Source organism: Acromyrmex echinatior, chromosome 3 (genome assembly GCF_024713525.1).
Source record: "Acromyrmex echinatior isolate Ae372 chromosome 3, ASM2471352v2, whole genome shotgun sequence".
NCBI lineage: Eukaryota > Metazoa > Arthropoda > Insecta > Hymenoptera > Formicidae > Acromyrmex > Acromyrmex echinatior.
This window is the reverse complement of record NC_141854.1, coordinates 9334005-9355123: the sequence shown is the minus strand read 5'-3', so window position 1 is coordinate 9355123 and position 21119 is coordinate 9334005. Positions and strand designations below refer to the sequence as shown.

The window sequence follows — 21119 nt, the reverse complement described above, 5'->3', positions numbered from 1 at the left end:
ATCTCGACTATTACTGTTACTTGAATATATGATGAAGCACCTGTATGATGCGCATCCGGTATTGCTTGAACAAGTAAGACATTTGTTATCTATTGCACTATATTTATAAATCTATAAATGGCATTTTATATATATAAATTATCATTACTTTACGTTACAGTGTAAATTATTAAATTAAATAAGTTAAAATATTATAAAATATGTTTAACTTATTTTAATTTATTTAATAATTTTCTATCTGTAATATTTAATTGTGATTTTGTAATGACAATTTTATAAAATGCTAAAGGAAATTATTATCTCTATGTAATTGAGGTAGCAAGATACCAGGGCCACCAGTGCAAAAGTGATGTCTGAGTGGTAGTAAACATCTTGTACATTTATTATATTAATTATGATACTTTAATAATAATTATAACTCTTTAATAATTGTATTCATTTTTTTTCTTCGTATAGGTACAATGGAATCTATTCTCCGCGACAAGCTTAGTATGTGATACAAAAGATGGAAATAAACAGACTGCCAGGGCTTTTACTCCTTGGGTAGAAATAGAAGATAATTATCGTAAATATGGTTCACAAGATGAATTCTCAATGAAACCACGTTTTTATAGTTTATCAAGGACTGATTTTAATAACCAGGACGCACCAAAGTTAGATGGATTGGTATGTTTTGCAATTAGATTAGTCATTGTAAAAAAACAATTTATAGAAGCAATTTTTATGATTCAAATAATATTGTACTGTTGACAACATTTATCTATTTTAAACCATAAGAATCACATTTAAGAATCTTTATTTTCATCTATTTTAATTTGATATGCTACTTTTAATAATCTTATGATAAAAAAATCTAATTTAAACAATTAATATAACAAAAAATTTAATTTTTGTGATATATATTCTCTGTATAACATAGTTTAAATTTTTTATCTAAGTAAAAGTTTTGTATAACGTAAAATGTATTTATTATGCTTTACAGGCCTGTAACTTTATTTTGGGCACTCCAGATAAAATGAAATATCCTCTTTTAGTTGATGCATTGATCGATATTTTAAATGTACTCAATCAAACTGATTTGCACAGAAAAAGCGGTGCTGATAACAAAGAAAAAATTACGTTTACTGGACTGTGTGCAATTCAATATTGCTTTTCTATATGTTGGGATTTATTATTAATGTTACCTCCCTCGACTCCTTACATGAACAAACTTGCTCTTGGTGAGGAGATACCAGCTGGACCTATGCTGCTTCACTCGTTAATATGGGGACCAAGAGCTGCATATAAGACTTTCACCGGTTGGATGAAAGACTGTTTAGTGAAGCAAGGAATGTACACACAATATGCGGAAAATTTGTTAAAAACAGTATCATCTACTGTAAACTCTCTTAAATATGACGTTACCCTTGCAAAGAATTGTATTATTTCACTTAAACCTGAATATAACGCTACTGACAAAATAATGCCGAAAGCATCATTGCCAAAACTTGGTTCATTATGTATACTAGCTGCAGTTGTAGGAAAGCTGCAAGTTCTTATGAATGAGAGCATATCGAAAAACTCTACTGAGAATATTGAAACCTCCAAGAGTATACAAAATGCAGATTCTGTGCCTTCAAACAGGACTAAAATGATAATCGAGATTCTACCGCATATTTTATCAGTGACAGATGCCATTCTGTTATCATGTCGATCTAACATATTGTATCATACGTTTGAATCTGTTGAAGAACATAGAAAATATGGTATGCGGGATTATTTGATTTTAGATAACATTTTATCAATGGCAGGTGCAAATTGGGAAACGGAATCGACATTAGTTTCATTCTTGCCGAGTTGCGTTAAATCCGCACTGGACAAATGGAAGAGTATTGCATTTTCTCCTGTGGCTTCGAACACATATGCAAACGATATAATACCGGCAGAAAGCTACATTTTCACTACTGTGAATTACCATGTCAAATCCTTATCTGAACATCCAACATTCTCTATTAATCCGTCATTGAAGAATTTGCTATATTGCTTGGTCTCATTTATGATGGAATACATCACTCCCGCAACAGCCCCGGAACCACAATCTGACATACATTCTCAAGCCGTGGATATTCTCATTTCATTGTCAATGGATGCTCGTACTGATTATCTACGAGAGATGGCTACTAACACTCTGACCAAATTATTAGGGCAGGATAATGATAATGAGGCGCGGGTCTTGCGCGAACACTTGTTCGTACTAAATCATACTTACAATCTGATAATTGAGTATACCGATAATACAGATGGATCCATTAAAGTTGTTATTGATGAGGATATCTTGGATCAATGTATAAAATATTGGGAGCGATTATTGGAAAAACCTCTTGGATGTAAAGCTTTAGACTTGTTCTTCGCTCCTGATTCGAATCGTAGTCTTGTGTCTGTATTATTATCTATAACATCATCTCAAGCTTCACCACAGTTTAGCACGTACGTTTTTCAGTTTTTCAGCGCGTTATTCAAAACGACCGAAAAACCAGGTGATGGATCGCTTGATCGTCTTTGCAATTCAGTGGCTAGTTTTGCCAATGTCGAAGATGAGAAACTACAAACGTGGTTAAGACATGTTATATTGGGAGTAACAAACGTCCCGGCGACTATTTCTACAACGAATATACAAACACCCACAGCCGGCACTGCGAATACGTTGGTAACTGTTTCTGGTACATCAGAAGATAGTCAAAAACCGGATGAAAGAAATAATGCATCTAATAACGAACAAACTCATTGGGTCATTTCCGATGGTTCTAACAATCAGCCTGCAACTAGTAACGACGAGCAGCTTACGATTCATGAAAATAGTCGCTTCTTGCGGGCACTTACGAATTACATAGTAAAAGATAAAAGCAATTTTAGCGCGAACGTTTCTACAACCATTCTTCAAGTTCTCATACCATTAACGTACCATATTTTATCTCCTACCATCGAAGGCAATCGATTTGTACACTTGATGCATATTATGTCTACATTGGCTGATGCTGGACTAGAAAAAGGACATACATTACTTTTCAAAGCTGCAATTGAATGGGTCGAGCTTTGTAAAGAACAGATAATGAACAAGGATCCGCAGTCTTTTGACAAACCATCGCCATACATCGAAGCAGATTGTTGTATATTAAATTACATAACTGACATAGTGGGCGCGATTTGCCCACAGCAGGCACAATCTCAAGATCGAGCCATTAGCCCACCATGGGAAGGTGCTGTACCAAATAACGATTTAAACGATAGCGATTGGGTAGATGAAATTCCGCATGATGATGATGATAGCGCGGCTGAAGATTCGGATGAAGATAGTCTCTGTAATAAACTATGCACTTTTACGATCACGCAAAAAGAGTTTATGAATCAGCATTGGTACCATTGTCATACATGTAACATGGTCGATGGAGTTGGAGTTTGCACAGTATGCGCACGCGTTTGTCATCGTGGCCACGATGTCACATATGCCAAATACGGAAATTTCTTCTGCGATTGCGGTGCTAAAGATGATGGATCGTGCCAAGCGCTAACAAAGCGTAGTCCGCAAAGTTCAGAACATCAAGTAGGCAATAACATGCCATATAACAATGCTGGTGCACCCACAGAAAGTAACCTGCTCCTCACAAGCAGCTTACGCCGAAGAGCATCTAGTCCTGTGCACTTGTACGATAAGCATGAGAGAAGCGGACGCGATACCCAAAGACAAGTATATTTAGCAAAACAATTAGAATCATCTAAGGATTGGATACATTCTCAATTATCGAAAAGTGGATTAGTATCTTCATTGGTAGATTTGATGCGCGTGTTGGTACCTGCAGTGGATTCATCTTGCCAACGGTATTCACCAGTTGGTTGTCATGCACGAGCCCAATTGGCACTTAAACGCTTACACACACTCGAGAAAAAGTTTGAACATACGGATCAGCTTATGTTACCAACTTTGGGATCCCAGGAAGGCGCGTTTGAAAACGTTAGAATGAATTATTCGGGAGATCAGGGTCAAACGATTAGACAATTGCTGTCCGCTCATATGATACGACGTGTTGCTATGTGTTGTCTGTCGTCTCCACATGGTAAACGACAGCACTTAGCTGTCTCACATGAAAAAGGCAAGATAACAGTGCTGCAACTTAGTGCACTGTTAAAGCAAGCAGATTCTTCTAAAAGAAAGTTAACTCTAACAAGACTCGCTTCGGCACCAGTACCTTTTACCGTCCTTTCGGTCACTGGAAATCAGTGGAATGAGGATTTCTTGGCCGTTTGTGGATTCAAGGATTGTCACGTGCTTACATTTAACAGTTCTGGAACCGTGTCCGATCATCTGGTATTACATCCACAGCTCGAAAGTGGAAACTTTATTATTAAGGCACTGTGGCTTCCTGGCGCACAGACACAATTAGCACTAGTCACTGCAGATTTTGTTAAAATTTATGACTTGGGAAAGGACGCCTTAAGTCCACAGTACTATTTCCTCGTGCCGACGGGAAAAATTAGAGATTGCACATTTATGCATGCGGAAGACGGTACATTTCACATGTTACTCATGTCTTCTGCTGGATATATTTACAGCCAAGTAATGGACGAGGAAAGTCAAGCCAAGCATGGTGCTTTCTATGTGACAAACACACTAGACGTTTATCATCCGGAAATAAAAGACACTGGTCAAGTGGGCGGTGGAGGTGTCTCCATTTATTATTCTCATTCTCTGCAATTATTATTCTTCAGTTATGTTTGTGGCAAAAGTTTCATAGCCCCGCTAAAACACATGGACTCTGACTTAACTGTAGTATTCCAAATTAATCTCGCCAGTAACAAAACGAACGGCAATAAATCTAATAATAACCAGCCGCAACCATTATGTCAATGGAGCGAGGTGGCGAATCATCCTGGATTGGTTTGCTCTATTTTGCAGACCAGTAATAATCCAGTAATACTGATGATCAAACCCGATACAATCATGATACAAGAGATCAAAATTATGCCCGCGAAGGCAAAGATCATGGACATGGTCGCGATTCGACATCCAAGTTCGAATGCTGAGCATCGCACGACACTGATATTATTGTGCGAAGACGGAAGTTTGAGAATTTATATGGCCGGTATGGAGCAGACCGGATTTTGGATGTCGCCTACTGTACAACCAATTAGTCCTCCTTCTGGTATCAAGCCAACGCGGAAAAAGAAAGCTAATAAGTTAGGAAAACCATCAGGATCTATCACATTTCCCATTGATTTCTTCGAACATTGTCAGGTGATGAACGACGTCGAGTTCGGCGGCAACGATTTACTACAGATTTATAATGTCGCGCAGATCAAGCATCGTTTAAACACCACTGGAATGTACGTGGTCTCCACGAAATCTATGGGCTTTAACGTAGAAGTTATGAATAATGACGTGATTTTAGTAATGACGGGAATAAGAGTGCTTTTCGGTAATCAGGACATTCAAAAGGCACCTTTGTACGTTGAGGTGAGTCGAGATATGTTTATTGTAATATGCAAAGACTTATCTTTTTAATTCTAATTAGTTTTATAATTATCATATTTGTAAAGGTATTTGGCAGAAGTATTCGGACTACGCTAACTAGAAGCCGATGGTTCGACATACCTTTAACGAGGGAAGAAAGTCTTCAAGCTGATAAAAAATTGACAATCACTTTTGGACCAAGCCAAGATCAAGAAGGTGTCATTATGGTCGATTCCATCAAAATGTTAGTATGACTACTACAATACTATTGGATGTCTTTTTAAACGTAAAATTTTACATGGCTAATTGTATATCTTGTTATTAATATATTACTTTGTTATTTTTTTAGATATGGTAAAACTAAGGATGTATTTGGATGGCCTGAAGAAATAGAAGAAATTCAATCTTGTCCACCAACATCCGCACCAGTGACGACAGTTAATAATGAAACTGATAATACTATCGTTTCTGCGCCATTGTCCTCAATGAACAAGTACGTTAATAGAATATTTTTTTAAGTATATGAAGTACATAAAATAAGTTATTTATAAAGAAAGTATTCTTTAATCCAAGCAAATATTGTATCAGAACGACAAAGGATAGTTCGGTTAACATGGAAAGGTAAGGATATATAACATAATTTTATTATTGTGAAACCAAGTAGAGGAATAGATATGACAATTGGTGCTACCAGTTAGTCTAAAAATAGTTTATAAATAATAGATATTTTTTTATCAAAAACAAATTGTACCCGACTATCTATGATTGGGAAACACGTTCTGATAACAATTTATTAAATGCTTTTAAAGCTATTTTTTATTGTAAATTATTTTTATATTGTTTGTATCACCAATTGTGTGTGTGTGTGCGCGCGTGTGTGTGTGTGTATATTATATACAATATAAATTATTTAATTTATAAAAAGAAAACAGATATTAATCAGTAAATATAACATTTACTACAATTGTGTAAATAATAGTTTTTAATAATTTAATAATTTTAATATAATATAATTAATAAATTTTAATATAATATATTAATATAATATAATTAATAAATATAATTAATAAATATAATTTTTTTTTAAATTTACAGGATGATATCCAGCATTCTTGAAGTCTTGGAATCTTCATTTATCTTATCCTCCCATGATGACAACAAAACTTCATTAAAAGCCACAGCTATCGATGTTGCATCGCAATTATTAATATTACCTACTCCACCATCAGTACAAATCCATACAACAGCTTTGTTAGCTGCACTTCACGGCACTAAACAGGCTTATCACTTTCACAAGGTATACAACGATTAATTATTTATTAATGATTTTAATAATTACATATGTCACATTTTTTTGCGCACTTTTTAGGATCATGCATTGTTATCACATGTACTTGAATCTTTGAAATCAATGAGAGAAGCAAATGATCCTGCAGATATAGATGCGGAGAACTTTTACAGACTTGTACTTATTGTTCGTGCTATTGCCGTTTCTCGCCCACACAATCTCGCGAAATTTGCTGAACAATATGCAAATAAATCAATTGATGAAAGCACTGGTACGTATTATAAATTAGTGATGTTATGTTAAATGAACAAATGTATAACGTTGGAATAATTTATTTCTAGTACCCGTTTTCGAAAAAGATCGTTTAGAAGCTCGTTCGAATACGAAGACCGATGTAAATCAACATCTGGTCATCCAATTAATGGAAATACTGTGGTCTCTACATATGGCGTATCCCAAGAATATGGCACTTGCTCCAGTAGTCATGCCAGGTCTTACGCATACTGAGGGAACGGTTCACGCAATTGTGGAGATAATTCATGCTTTCACGATATGCGACGTTGAAAATAATACCGCGATAGCTGCTAAATTGTATCTGCAGTTATTATTATCTTCAGATACTACCATTAGTTTTAGCGCTAAGCACGCGATAATCAGAGTATTGAGACCTAGATATAGACGTAGAAGAGTATACATACCGAGTCCTCCCAACTGTAGTACTCCAGGTATAAAATGAAAAATGAAATTTAGAAAATCTCTTAGAATTGTTTTAGAATTATAGAGAAAATTTTACACAATTTTTTAATAAAGATTTAGTAGATTGACTATGTATTTTATTATTTGTTTTTATTGTTATCGGTATTTTTGTAGGTGTAGTTGCAGAAACCGAAGAAAAATCCGCATCCGTTCCATCGCAAGAATCTCAAGATACAGTGGAGCGCGATGTGGAACAACAGTTTGACATTGAAGCCGTCGAAGCAGTGGACAGAGTGGCAGTCATGCTCGGCGCCGAAGGCAATCAAAATTCGGCTGCCGCAAGAGTGGTTAATCATCCGTTAGAAGCGTTGCTTGGTGCGGGTAATTTCCCACAATTGCTTGATATGCCGCCAGACGCTGACGATGAAGCGATGGTAGAGCTCGCGATAGCCCTCAGTTTACAAGACCACGAAGGAGGAGCCGCTGATCTACAAGCATTGCGGCAAGGATTCCAGCAAGGCTTCCCTAATTTGCAGGGTATACAAAGTCTCCAAAATCTAAGCGGTTCCACATTGCAAAGTTTGCAAAATTTAGCTGCGCAGGGATTGGTTCAAGTGTCGAACGCTGTTCAGGTAATGTTTTTCCACATCAAGTGTAAATTGTCTGGTGTATTTGGTATTTATATATTTTACTTTTAATAATTGTGAACTCTCCTTTTTTCTAATTAGGCTCAAGAAGGTGGACATTATTCTGACACGACCGCTTCTGCAGGTGGTTCCGATGATGAAGGCTCAACCGCTGCTACCGATGGTAGTACCCTTCGAACGTCGCCCGCCGAACAAGTAAGTTACATCTTAGCGTATATATTCTGTCTTGGTTTATTCACCGAAAATATGCGGATGTGGATCAACAGAGTCTTAGCATTTGCACATATTATAGTAACGCTTGGGACACATTTTATGTTAGGGTGGTAGTGGTGGTAGCAAGGGTAGCGAGAGCGGTGGAAGCGATAGTGGAGGCAGCGCCGTTGACAGCATGACAGGAGAGCATAATGTTTCTGGCAGGAGCTCCGCGTACGGAGACAATGCTCCCGACAGTGCTATGCCTCCGATTGGAATTGGAGTCAATCAAGCGCCACGCTCTGAAACTAATACTCTAGATGTACCTACAACTTTCACTGTAAGTTCCGTGTATTCAAGAACTTTACATTGCAGACTTATATATGTTCTTGAAAGCAAAAGAAACAGCGACAGTGACTGGACGCATTCGAAATATTAATATATTTTATATATAGAAATCTTCTTTTGTCTTCTTTTATGATATAGTTTTTCTTTTCTTGTTTTATCTCATACCATTTATCATTTGTTATTAAAACTAATACATCATAGTCTGTTCTAATGTGGTATTTAGTTGATTTTGAGATTCTGATAATTCAATTTTTATGATCAATTTCAAAAAAGTTGTTTGAAGTTTTTATGAAATCTCTACCGATAATTTCAATTATCTGAAATCTTTTCATATGTATATGATTTTAAACTTGATTTATAAAGAATAATATTTAAAGATCATTCACATATGTGTATGTCTATATCATCGAAGTTTTACTATCAAATTCACAAGTTTTACTTGAAGATTATGTTACATCATTATATATGTTACATATATAAATCAATCATGTAAATTAATCATAAAATTGTTGGAAAGTGATTATATTATTGTTATTGATCTTAAATTAAATTGTCAAAGCTAATTTCACAATTAAAAATGATGCATAACACATTTTTTTTTTTTTTGAAAATGAAAAATTAGATCAAGTTTATTAGTGTAATTACATTGTCGTAAAAGAGAGACAATTAATAAAAGTTAAAAATTAATATATTAAAAGTGGATTTTATGAAAAAAAATTTTTCATATCTTATTTTATTAAATCATTGATGATTAATTAAAAAATTTTGAGCTTCCGTTCTCAAAAGTTGCCTTTAACCCACACTGCCACAAAAATGTAATTAAAAAAATCATGCGATTAAACAAATTTCATTAAACATTTTTAATAACGTGCTATAAGACTTCGTTGAATCCCTTTAATCGTCGAAGTCTGAATAGAATATAAAATGTAACATATGCATTCCATTGGCTTTATAAAAGATTTCGAATTTTTTAACTGAGAGATTGGAATTGCATACAGATAATTATAGAAACTAAAATTTTTTTTAAATAAATAAAAAAACCTTTACCGAAAATAAAAATAAATTGCATTCTGTTGAGACTTCGAAGTTTAAGTAATTTCATTTGGAAAGTGTACACTCTAATAGTGTATTATTCATTTTTTTCATCAAAAGAACTATGACTACATACTAATCATCTCACATATATTAATAATATCTTTCTTTGTGAATTTTCTTTAGAATGTATTATTTGAATGCATCCATTATTTTATTGGTTCTGTCTAAAACTGATAAAGGAATTCCAAAAATTCTGACTTGAGAAACCATTCAAATGAATGATATAATATAAATATATTTTATATTTATACATTATTGTGTGTCATTCCATATTAGACCACTGAGCAAGAAGAAGGTACCGAGCAAGAGCAAGGCGTTGAACAGGAAAGTGATACAACTGGCGAGATTACTGTGAAATTACATGCTATACGACTTTCATTGTTGGACAAATTTACACAATTTGTGCCTAATCTAATAAATGTCCGAGGAGTGCTTGCCATTCCATTTATGCAGGTATAATTATTAATATTACAAGTCACTCAGGAAAATTAAACAAAAAATAGTATCAAAGTTTTTATTTTCCACTAGGTTGTATTAATGTTGACTGCCGATCTTGACGGTCAAGATGAAAGAGACAAAGCATGCGTAGAACGTTTGTTGCAAATGCTTGTGAAAGAATTGGAGATGGATAAACCTGATACAAACAATATATGCGAACGTAGTAATAAAAGAGAAGTTCATTTGGTTATCATGCGCTTACTAAGTGAGTAAATAATTATTTATCTTTATTATGAGTTTATATCGATGTACTATTATTATATCATATGTTATTATTACTTTATCATTATTTCCTCAGGCGTGCTTATGTCTCGTTCGAAATACGCGGCAAAGACTCCCTCGGATAATCCGAACTTTGTGTCACAAACTACTGCTGCAATATTGAGTAAAGCTGGTATTATCGACTATTGTCTAACATTATTACAGGCTTTACTTGATTATTGGAAAACGTAAGTTTACTTCAATTTCGATATGAATGTCTTTGTGTTATCAATAGTTATAATTTATGATATTGATGAATATTTCATGTATATCAATTATAATCTTATAGAAATATGGATCTTCGAGATGAGTTACTATTTATTTTATGCTTTATTCACTACTTTTCAATCATTCTCTTAAAATCGAAACATCGAAATTCAATCGAGTTTTACACATGACAAGTCTATTCTCGCATAAGCCTGTGTTATCTTAATTTCACGAATATATTCTGTTTATTAGTACTAATACAGAGGAGTCTGGTACTATGATCGGAGGTCAATTACTCAAAGAACATCTTACCACATCGCCTCCGGATATGTCACCATTCTTCTTGAGACAATACGTTAAAGGCCATGCCGGCGATGTATTTGAACCTTATCCTCAATTATTGACGGAAATGGTATTACGATTGCCGTATCAGGTACATAAATATGCAGAAAGTACCGTAGTACAACCTGCATTCGAACAGGTAATTACCAATAGCTTTTTCTTTAATAGTAGCTTTTTCCTTATTTGCAAAGATAAACAATTAATTGTTTTTAATCTATGCAGCCATGGTACTTCTATCTTTGTGAATACATGATGTCGTATCAAACGCCATTCGTCAGACGACAAGTACGTAAATTGTTACTCTTTATATGCGGCAATAAGGAAAAATATAGACAATTGCGGGATCTTCACGCTCTTATATCTCATGTGCAGGTAATTTTATTATATAATATTTTCATATTAAATAAAAACAATATCATAAACTAACTTGAATTATTATTCTTATTGCTAGTCCGTGCAACAGTGTTGTACTACTGGCGGCTACGATCCGCCGCATGCTCGTCCGCATTCCATCAATTTACCATACGACTCCTTAGTGGAATTGATTGAACACCTTAAATGTTGCGTCGAGATTGCTACTAGTCGTACAGGAAACTGGCAACGATTTTGTTTAAAACAGAATACAGTTCTATCGTATCTCTTCGCTATTTCGACACTTTTGGACGAAGGCGTAAGTCCTACAGTGCTTCAGTTGTTGCAATGTGCTATTTGTTCAAATAATAAATCTAAAGAAACGAAGGATACTAAATCAAAGGTAAATATAATACAAAGATTTTATATATTAAATTATACGATCGTATATATATTAAATTATACGAGTGTTTTTTCAATGTTTATTAATATAAATTTAAATTAGGAATCGAAATCAACGACTGGTACGAAAGAGAGGCGTGAACGGGAAAAATCAGAAGATTCTGATACGGAGGCTAAATTCGAAGAAGCGCAATGTTTGACTCTAGTCGAGCAAATTCAAAAGCAAGTGCATCCCACATTGCTGATGAAGTTTATACAAACTTTTCTTCTTGAAACAAATAATACGAACGTTCGTTTACAAGCGCATTCTCTTATCTTAGCAATTTATAAGTAAGTTATCAATCTTATTATTCACAAAACTTAATTATAGAACAAAAGAAGTAAAATAGATGTAAATATGAAAAATACGAGATATAATGTTGCAAGAAAAAGTATTAAAACATGTATTTTTTAAATTTTAGAAATTGTGGACCAACAGATCAAGAAGTTTTGCTGGATCTGTTATGGCGTTTGTGGCCTCTAGTCCCAGCTTATGGCAGAAAGGCAGCACAATTTGTTGATTTACTTGGTTACTTCTGTTTAAAAACGCCGCATGCTGGAAAGAAGATGCACACGTATATGGAGCAAGCAGTTGCTGTTTTACATGCGCAGAATCAGTTACTTGCGCGACATCCTAACGCGAATCTTTACGTAAATTTGGCACAGTTCGTTGAATTAGACGGCTATTATTTGGAGAGTGAACCTTGTCTTGTATGTAATAATCCAGAAGTACCGATGGCAACGATCAAGCTGTCGTCAATTAAAGTAGATTCCAAATTTACAACGACGACACAGATCGTGAAACTAGTCGGCAGTCATACCATCAGTCGCATCACTCTCCGCATAGGCGATCTGAAGAGAACGAAAATGGTTCGTACTATCAATGTGTACTACAACAATCGGTCAGTGCAGGCTGTCGTAGAACTGAAGAATAAACCGGCCATGTGGCACAAGGCGAAAAAGATTACACTTGCCCAAGGGCAGACGGAGGTCAAAATGGAATTTCCGCTGCCAATAGTTGCTTGTAATCTCATGATCGAGTATGCCGATTTCTACGAGAATATTCAAGCCTCATCCGAGACGTTGCAGTGCCCGCGATGTTCCGCAAGTGTACCGGCAAATCCTGGTATATGCGCGAACTGTGGCGAAAATGTATTCCAGTGCCATAAATGTCGAGCGATTAATTATGATGAAAAAGATCCGTTCTTATGTCATGCTTGCGGATTCTGCAAATATGCAAAGTTCGATTACACTCTGACTGGCAGACCGTGCTGCGCCGTTGATCCCATAGAAAACGACGACGATCGAAAGAAGACGGTAGCAACCATTAATACTTTACTAGAGAAGGCGGATCGAGTATATAAAACTTTGATATCCAACAAACCTACATTGGAAATGCTTCTTGTTAAGATATCCGAGCATCGTTTGGATCGAGGATTAGAAGACGGTATACAGGTGTCAGGTAGTACTCAGGTGAATAGAGCGATTCAGCTACTCGCTCAAAGATATTGTGGCGAGTGCAAGACCTCTTTTGAGGAACTAAGTAAAATTATCCAACGCGTTCTAGCCTGTCGCAGAGAGCTTGTTGCGTATGATAGAAACCAACGTGGTCAGAGTAGCTCGCAGTCGTCATATAGTGGGTCCAGTGCAAACGATGTCATAAAAGACGAAACCATAGTTTCGCCGGTTGGACGTTGTTACGGATGTGCATCCGCTGCAACGGAACACTGCTTGATACTCTTACGTGCATTAGCTACCAAAAGTGTAGCCAGAGATGTTTTGTGCAAACAAGGACTAATCCAAGAGCTCGTGGAGCATAATTTGCGAAAGGGTACAGTGCAAATGCAAGAAGACGTCCGACAATTGTTGTGCCTTGTCACAAGGGATAACGCACAATCGACTAAAGAGATATGCTCGCTTCTAACTAATCGAATCACGTTGACACTTCGCGGACGTGTTGCTACCCCTAATCTTTCGGTCGCCGTACGACATGAAATGGCTCTTCTCGCAGCACTCGTGCAAAAAGAGGACTCATGTTGGGAACAGAAATTGCGATGCGTAATGCAGCTATTTTTAATGGCTTGTAAAGAATCAAAAAGTCCCGTCGTAATGGAAAGTATCATATTGCCGTGTCTGAAAATTTTGCAAGGCCTTATCAAACCAGATCAACCAGTATCGAAGAAAAATAAAGTAAGTATTCAACTTAACATGTATCTTTTTTCTTTGTAATTCGTATAATGTATATTTTTCACGTAATTTTTACGTAATTTCAGGATAAAACTATTGAGTCTCTGGCAACTGTGCAGCCACCGGAAGACGTTAGTATTGATGTGGGTAAATGGATCAGCGGCGATCCCAAACATTCATATTCCGAATGGCTTCGTCGTATGCCAGCTAAGAAAACAGAATCATCTACAGCTAAACCTCTTAAAAAGGTTGGTGCAAAGTAAAGCAATTAAATTAAACATTTCAATCAATAAAAATAAAATAATTATGAAGTCGTAATTATTATATTATTTAATTACATATATAATTTTATCATGAAAAGATAATAAAAATATCTTGATTTATTGTTTCTCTTCATTGATTCTTTGTTTCAGGAGGAAACTCGCGTGTTGTATCTGATGGAAAAATACGGACACAGATGGCATCAGCGTTGTATGAGGCATCAAGGCGTTCAACCGCTAAAACTGTCCGACGGTGCTTGGTTGAAGGAAGTTCTCTTCAACCCTAGTTCTCGTCTGGCACGCCAAGTAGCGTGTAACATGATCGAGAGCCTTTGCCAAGGCATAGAGAGAAAAAAGGAGGTTCTGGTTTTGTTGACATGTTATTTGGAAGAGCTACGTACCGCTGGCGAGAGCAGCACAGAATTTCTCACATTATATCAAAGTTTAATTAGACAGTCACCTTGGAAGCAATTCTTGGCAATACGTGGTGTAATGACTTTGTTGGCGGAACTCTTGACTCGAGAAATAGAGGAATTACATAGACTGGAGGAGACTACTTTAACTAGCGATCTTGCTCAAGGATACTCATTGAAGATGCTTACAGAACTTTTGGCAACTTTCTTGGAACAGGAAAATATTAAGCAGCAATATAAGGGCCGACTAGTTGGTGCAGTGTTAAACGGTTATTTATCACTTAGGAGACTTGTTGTTCAGCGCACTAGACTAATTGATGATACACAAGAGAAGCTGTTAGAACTTCTAGAAGAAATGACTACCGGTAATAATCTTGAAGTTTTCTGCATTTAGATGTTTTCAATAATCTTTGTTTGTGTATACGAGAATGAAATACTTACCTTGTGTATTAGGTACTGAAGAGGAAACTAAGGCATTCATGGCAATTTGCGTTGAAACGATACAAAAACAGAATCCTCAAGATGTTCGTACTCCAGTATTCATATTTGAAAGATTGTGTTCGATTATTTATCCGGAGGAAAATGATATCGGAGAATTCTTCTTGACGCTTGAGAAGGATCCACAACAGGAAGATTTCTTACAAGTGAGTTCATGTGTTCATTTTCAAATAAAATCTTTGCATTTACGTAGAGAATATTTCTATTTTTTTACTTTTGTAGGGAAGAATGTTAGGAAATCCTTATAGCAGCTTAGAACCCGGCCTTGGTCCACTTATGAGAGATGTAAAAAATAAGATTTGTCAAGATTGCGAGTTAGTTGCACTTTTAGAAGATGATAACGGAATGGAACTTCTCGTCAATAACAAAATTATTAGTCTGGATCTTCCTGTTAAGGAGGTAAGAATATAGTTTTTGGCAAATATGTAAAATTCATCTTGAAATATTTACATTATATTTATTTCTGTCTTTGTACAAATAGTTAATTAAAGAGAATTGTATTTCCATGAGAGATCATAATATTTTCTTTTCCTTATCCAGGTTTATAAGAAGATTTGGGTGCTGGAAGGCGGCGAATGTGATGCCATGCGCGTAATATATCGTATGCGAGGCCTGCTTGGAGACGCAACTGAAGAATTTGTCGAAACTTTGAACGCCAGTAGCGAACAGGAAGTGAACAATGAAGAAGTTTACAAAATGGCTAATGTACTTGCAGACTGCGGCGGTCTTCAAGTTATGTTGGACAGATTGGCGGCAATACACGACGTGAATCGCGCGAGACCTCTTCTTCAAGTGTTATTAAAATTATTCAGATTGTGCGTAAAAGTCAAGAAAAACCAAGAAGTTCTAAGCAAACCTGAATTAGGAGCAGTAACCGTATTTTTGGACGTTCTCCAACGTTGTCTTGCCACAGAGTCGGAAAATTCTCAAGCGAAAATTACTGAGCAATTATTGGACGTAAGTATAAGTATATGACAAAGAAGATAATTTTTATTTATCGCTATAAATAATACGAAAATGTTTAATATTGATTGTAGATTATGGAAACGATATTAGCGAATGCAGCGTCGCAACCATTTAGCGCATTTGAAGCATTTTCGCGCACTCTCGGTGGACCTGAACATATCAAGGCCCTCCTATCCTGCACACAGTCCACGGCAGTTAGGCAAAGTGCTAGCGTACTCGCACATCTTGCGAGAGTCTTGGCGGCGTTGACTTACGGCAATAAAGAAAAAATGGCACTCCTGTGTGATTACTTCAAACCTGTATTAAACTTTTACAAATTCGATTTTGAGCACACGCCTGAGGACGAGCAGAAGTTAGAACTGTTCTGTATACTCACTCAAGGCATTGAACGAAACGCCATTGGAAATACACTGAAAGATTATATCATAAGTATGGGCATAGTGAAAGATGCCTTTGAGTACATCACCGTGAGTATAAAACGATATAAATACGAAATAATTATAAGAATATGTTATACGAATTGTTAATTGTTTATTTTTCTACGTTTTTATAGGTACATGCTCCATGCGTTAAACCCACGTTGTTACGCACAGATAGTGATGAATTGAAGGAATTTATATCCAAACCAGCTCTAAAATATATTCTACGATTCCTCACTGGGTTAGCTACAGATCATGAGCCGACTCAGGTAATTACAGATATTTTATCTTGATAATTCTTTTATTAATGAATGACATTGATATAATTGATTGTTCTTTTATTTTCTTGTAGTTGACTGTCTCGCAAATAACTATTAGCATCATCCATCGACTAGAGCAGGTGTCTTCAAATGAACATGTTGGCTCACTAGCAGAGAATTTGTTGGAAGCATTATGTACTAATAAACGAGTAGCCGAACTCATTGAAGAAGCTCGTCAACACACCCGCAGCGAGAAGAAACGCTTAGCTATGGCAATGCGTGAGAGACAATTGGGTGCACTTGGCATGCAAACTAACGATAAGGGTCAAGTCACCGCCAGCGGAACGATTCTTCAGCAGATGGAAGACCTGGGCGATGAGACTGGATTGATCTGTGTCATTTGTCGCGAAGGATACAAATTTAAACCAAATATGGTATATATCTTTTATTTTTTTTATTACATATTTTAGAATTGGGGTTATGTGAAACATTTAGTGCTATATTTTAGAAATTTGTAATCGATTTTTATTAACGATAATATATCAGCATTATGTAATGTATATTATTAGAAGCGTTAAATATTTTTTTTGTATATTTCCTTTATTATCTTATTTAATGATTATGTTCTTTATTAATAATTATTTTGCTACAGGTATTAGGTGTTTATACATTCACGAAGCGCTGCAACGTAGAAGAATTTGAGACAAAGCAACGAAAAACTGTAGGCTATACGACTGTCACGCATTTCAACGTGGTCCACGTAGATTGTCATATGTCTGCGGTACGTTTGGCACGCGCTAGAGACGAGTGGGAAAGCGCGGCGTTACAGAACGCTAATACGAAATGTAACGGATTGCTGCCGTTGTGGGGTCCACAAGTTCCAGAATCTGGATTTGCCAGTTGTTTAGCTAGGCACAATACATACCTACAAGAATGTACTAGTCACCGTGATATATCTTACTCGTCGACCGTTCATGATCTGAAGCTGCTTCTTTTGCGATTTGCTCAGGAGAAGAGTTTCCATGAAGATACCGGTGGCGGAGGTCCTCAATCAAATATGCATATAGTACCATATTTAATACACATGGCTCTGTATGTCGTTAATACGTAAGTATATTTTGGTAACATATTATTAGGTGTTGGAATTAATTCGTAGCGTTTTACAAGTGATGGGAAGTACTTTCATTAATGTATTTTTTAATGCTCATGTGAAATAAATAACATTCTTTCATTAAAAACGCTACGAATTAATTCCAACACCTAATAGAAATTATAATAAAGAGAAGAAAGACTCAACGATCACGAAATTGGAAATGAAAAGAACAGAAGATTAATACAAAAATTATAATATTGATACTACAAATTTTTTGATATTTATTTTCATAGAACGCGATCAGCAACCAGAGAGGATAAAGCTCTAATGACTTACCTAGAGATACCGCCAGGCTCGACGTGGCTCGATAGTTGTTACGAAGCAGAGGGTCCATTGTATCAGTGCACACTTTCGCTTCTTCTACTTACACCTGCTCGTTGGAAATCTCATAGACTTACGCATCTCAATCGATTACTCGTCCTTGCACATCAACGTTACGTGTCCCCTTCAGCCACTACAAAGACTATTATGGAACCAAGCGCCAAGGATTATCCTATTTATAAAAATATTCTAATCTTTTTTGGTCTAGTGGATTCTATTTATGCAAACTTCTTTAAGGTTCGGATGATTTTAATAATTATTAACTACGCATAGCAGTTGCGTCTATTTGCCTAAATCATGCTTTCTACATTTACAGAAAGTAAATGTTTTATCCGATGACCAGTGGCCTTCGGTTCTGGCTGAATACATCAGGCATAATGATGAAGCCATGCTAAAAGCCTCGGAACGTGTGCTTTCGTCGTATCGCGATGAATTATTGCCGTGCACATCATTCGAAGAATTTTGCGATATTGTTGGTAAGTTTTGTGAATGTAAGAAAAATCGAAAAATTCAGTAACAAATTAAGTTTTCAAAATTATTTTCTTGAAACCAAAGGATTTATAAGAATTTATAGATTTAATTTTTGTATTAAATCTTTTAATGATTCGTTTTTGTTTGATCTAATTAAAACGTGAATATGTCACATTGCAGGCTTATTAGAAGATATAAGAAATCCTTCTGCGTACATTACTGATGTCTTACGACGCCTTGCTTGAAGATACTGGAAATTCTCATTGTGTAGCTTACTGCATTATTGTTACCAGCGAATTGATTTTCTTTTCTGTTCTCTCACCCAATCGATATGATCCTTTTCAAGACTTTTCTATATCAAAAGGATTTTCATGTTCTATATAAAAAATTAATTCAACATGATAATATACCCAAGACGAAACTATTTAGGGTGTACGTTGCGTTATATACATGTGTGATGAGAGATAGGTTATTATAAATTATTCTTCATTGCTGCTATAAATCTTTATTTGTAGACAATGTGTATATGAAAAAAACTTATGCTTTAATAAAATGCGATTAAATAAAAGTGTTTAAATATAATTTTTCAAGATTATTACCATTGATATCATCTCACATTTTTTTCTTTAGGAATCATTGGGTTAAAGATGGGGATAAGTAAGTTGATAAAAAATAAGATACAACTTTGTACTAACAGTTTTTCCTGTTTACTACCATTAATAGCAAATACTGTTACGATACATTGTATAGGAATGGTATACGATCGGACAACGATCATTTTTGTATAAATGTTTCTTCGCTCACTATTAATAACTATATTCTATACCATTAATGACGTTACTGCTAAGGTACTACTAAAACTATTGTTAACGCTATTGTCTACGTTGTCACTATAGCCTCCGTTTTCTCGAAAAATTTATTTCGCATGTGTTATTTTATTTCATAAAATTTTTGCTCGAATATTAATCAGTTAATAATTTAAATTCATATTCATGACACAACAGCGTGATATACCTTTTGGCAGTGAAACTGCCATTTCGTAGGCGAAATATAGAAAAAACAATCAAAATTGAGTAAGTTTGCTCTCGTTCAACGTGGAAATGAATAGATGTGATACAAATATATATGCCCACGTTAAATTCGACGTTCGATTTGTAAATTAAAATAAATCCAATGTATGTACGATTATCATTACAAAATTGTCGCGACACAATAAATTGTTTACAAACTAATATACGCTGTTATGCATATTACTCATTATTTATTTAAAGTTTTTGCAACTCGCGCTTTTATTGCAAGTTGAAAAACAATCTTTCGACTTCAAATTTAATAGGGCATATTTTATAACAAATCTGCGTTGTACGCAATTTTTTTCCATTATTTCGTTGGCTCGCAATATACATCGCGTCAACTTAGCGAACAATATTGTTTCGAGTCTCGATCGTACGAAAGATCGAGCCGCGAAAAGTCCAAAATGTATTATTCCTTAATACTACTCGTACTGGCAAGCTACGTGTACGCTGTTGCGTGTCTAAATCGTTATACCTTTACGCCAACAATCTACTTCAAATAAGTTACTTTAAGGCTACTTCCTTCATCGATTATTATAATATTTCGTACTCTATGAGATACTATCGTCGTATCTTATAAACAAGTTTAATATACAAGCGTGGAATTCGTCGTGCGGCGAATCGTGCGGTTTAGCCGAGACCAAAAAGCCATTAAACGAGAACGCGGGTAATTTTAACAATCACGTATCGTGTGATTGTAACGTCTAAATCTGATACCTGTTGCTTCGTTTTGTGTTTCGCGTGCCGAAAGAAAGATTACAATTAAATCTAAATCGAACAATTTTTTTTTCGTTCTCTTGGAACATTGATTCGTCAATTATGTTGCAGAATTGAAAAAAGAAAATCGAAAGATTGTTTTCATATTACATATATATATATATATATGTGTAATATGAAAACAATCTTTCGATTTTCTTTATATATATATATATATATATATATATATATATATATATATATATATATGCAAGAATTATATTCATTTTAGACTAAATCAACAGTTTCAAAAAGAACTCGATCTCTTCTTGAAGATGTTTCTTCGAAAATTCATCAGAAACAATTCGCGGATCGCGAACTTCATTGAATTTCATCACATTAATTCTCGCACAGGACGAATGTATAACATCGCAGTGATTTATGCTATGCTAGAGCATCTAAGTATGTTTAGTGTTCGATCTAAAAAAAAAAAAAACAAAAAAACAAAAACAAATGTCGATTATATAGTAATGATATTAATTATAATAATTAGA

General features: G+C 35.2%; 1 protein-coding gene across 5 annotated transcripts in view; it reads left to right on the top strand.

Annotated features, from left to right (window-relative positions):
* The window catches only part of poe (E3 ubiquitin-protein ligase-like protein poe), a 24971-nt gene extending 5604 nt beyond the window's left edge, over positions 1-19367 (top strand). For 2 of the 5 annotated variants that reach the window (XM_011056523.2, XM_087404440.1), the window contains exons 12-43: positions 1-73; positions 457-666; positions 983-5488; positions 5572-5729; positions 5835-5978; positions 6059-6106; positions 6581-6782; positions 6855-7044; positions 7115-7498; positions 7644-8101; positions 8198-8311; positions 8436-8648; positions 10028-10204; positions 10280-10454; positions 10548-10698; positions 10970-11198; positions 11282-11431; positions 11511-11813; positions 11916-12142; positions 12274-14041; positions 14125-14286; positions 14452-15076; positions 15165-15355; positions 15432-15608; positions 15750-16166; positions 16247-16642; positions 16729-16863; positions 16947-17288; positions 17507-17961; positions 18241-18565; positions 18645-18804; positions 18980-19367. The exon at positions 1-73 is cut by the window's left edge and continues 154 nt beyond it. In XM_011056523.2, the coding sequence (XP_011054825.1) occupies positions 1-73; positions 457-666; positions 983-5488; positions 5572-5729; positions 5835-5978; positions 6059-6106; positions 6581-6782; positions 6855-7044; positions 7115-7498; positions 7644-8101; positions 8198-8311; positions 8436-8648; positions 10028-10204; positions 10280-10454; positions 10548-10698; positions 10970-11198; positions 11282-11431; positions 11511-11813; positions 11916-12142; positions 12274-14041; positions 14125-14286; positions 14452-15076; positions 15165-15355; positions 15432-15608; positions 15750-16166; positions 16247-16642; positions 16729-16863; positions 16947-17288; positions 17507-17961; positions 18241-18565; positions 18645-18804; positions 18980-19044 (13330 nt within the window). In that variant the 3' untranslated portion in view covers positions 19045-19367. The remainder of the gene's footprint in view (positions 74-456; positions 667-982; positions 5489-5571; positions 5730-5834; positions 5979-6058; positions 6107-6580; positions 6783-6854; positions 7045-7114; positions 7499-7643; positions 8102-8197; positions 8312-8435; positions 8649-10027; positions 10205-10279; positions 10455-10547; positions 10699-10969; positions 11199-11281; positions 11432-11510; positions 11814-11915; positions 12143-12273; positions 14042-14124; positions 14287-14451; positions 15077-15164; positions 15356-15431; positions 15609-15749; positions 16167-16246; positions 16643-16728; positions 16864-16946; positions 17289-17506; positions 17962-18240; positions 18566-18644; positions 18805-18979) is intronic. The other 3 variants (XM_087404441.1, XM_087404443.1, XM_087404444.1) reach the window with 3 other exon arrangements.
* Positions 19368-21119: the final 1752 nt, after the last annotated feature.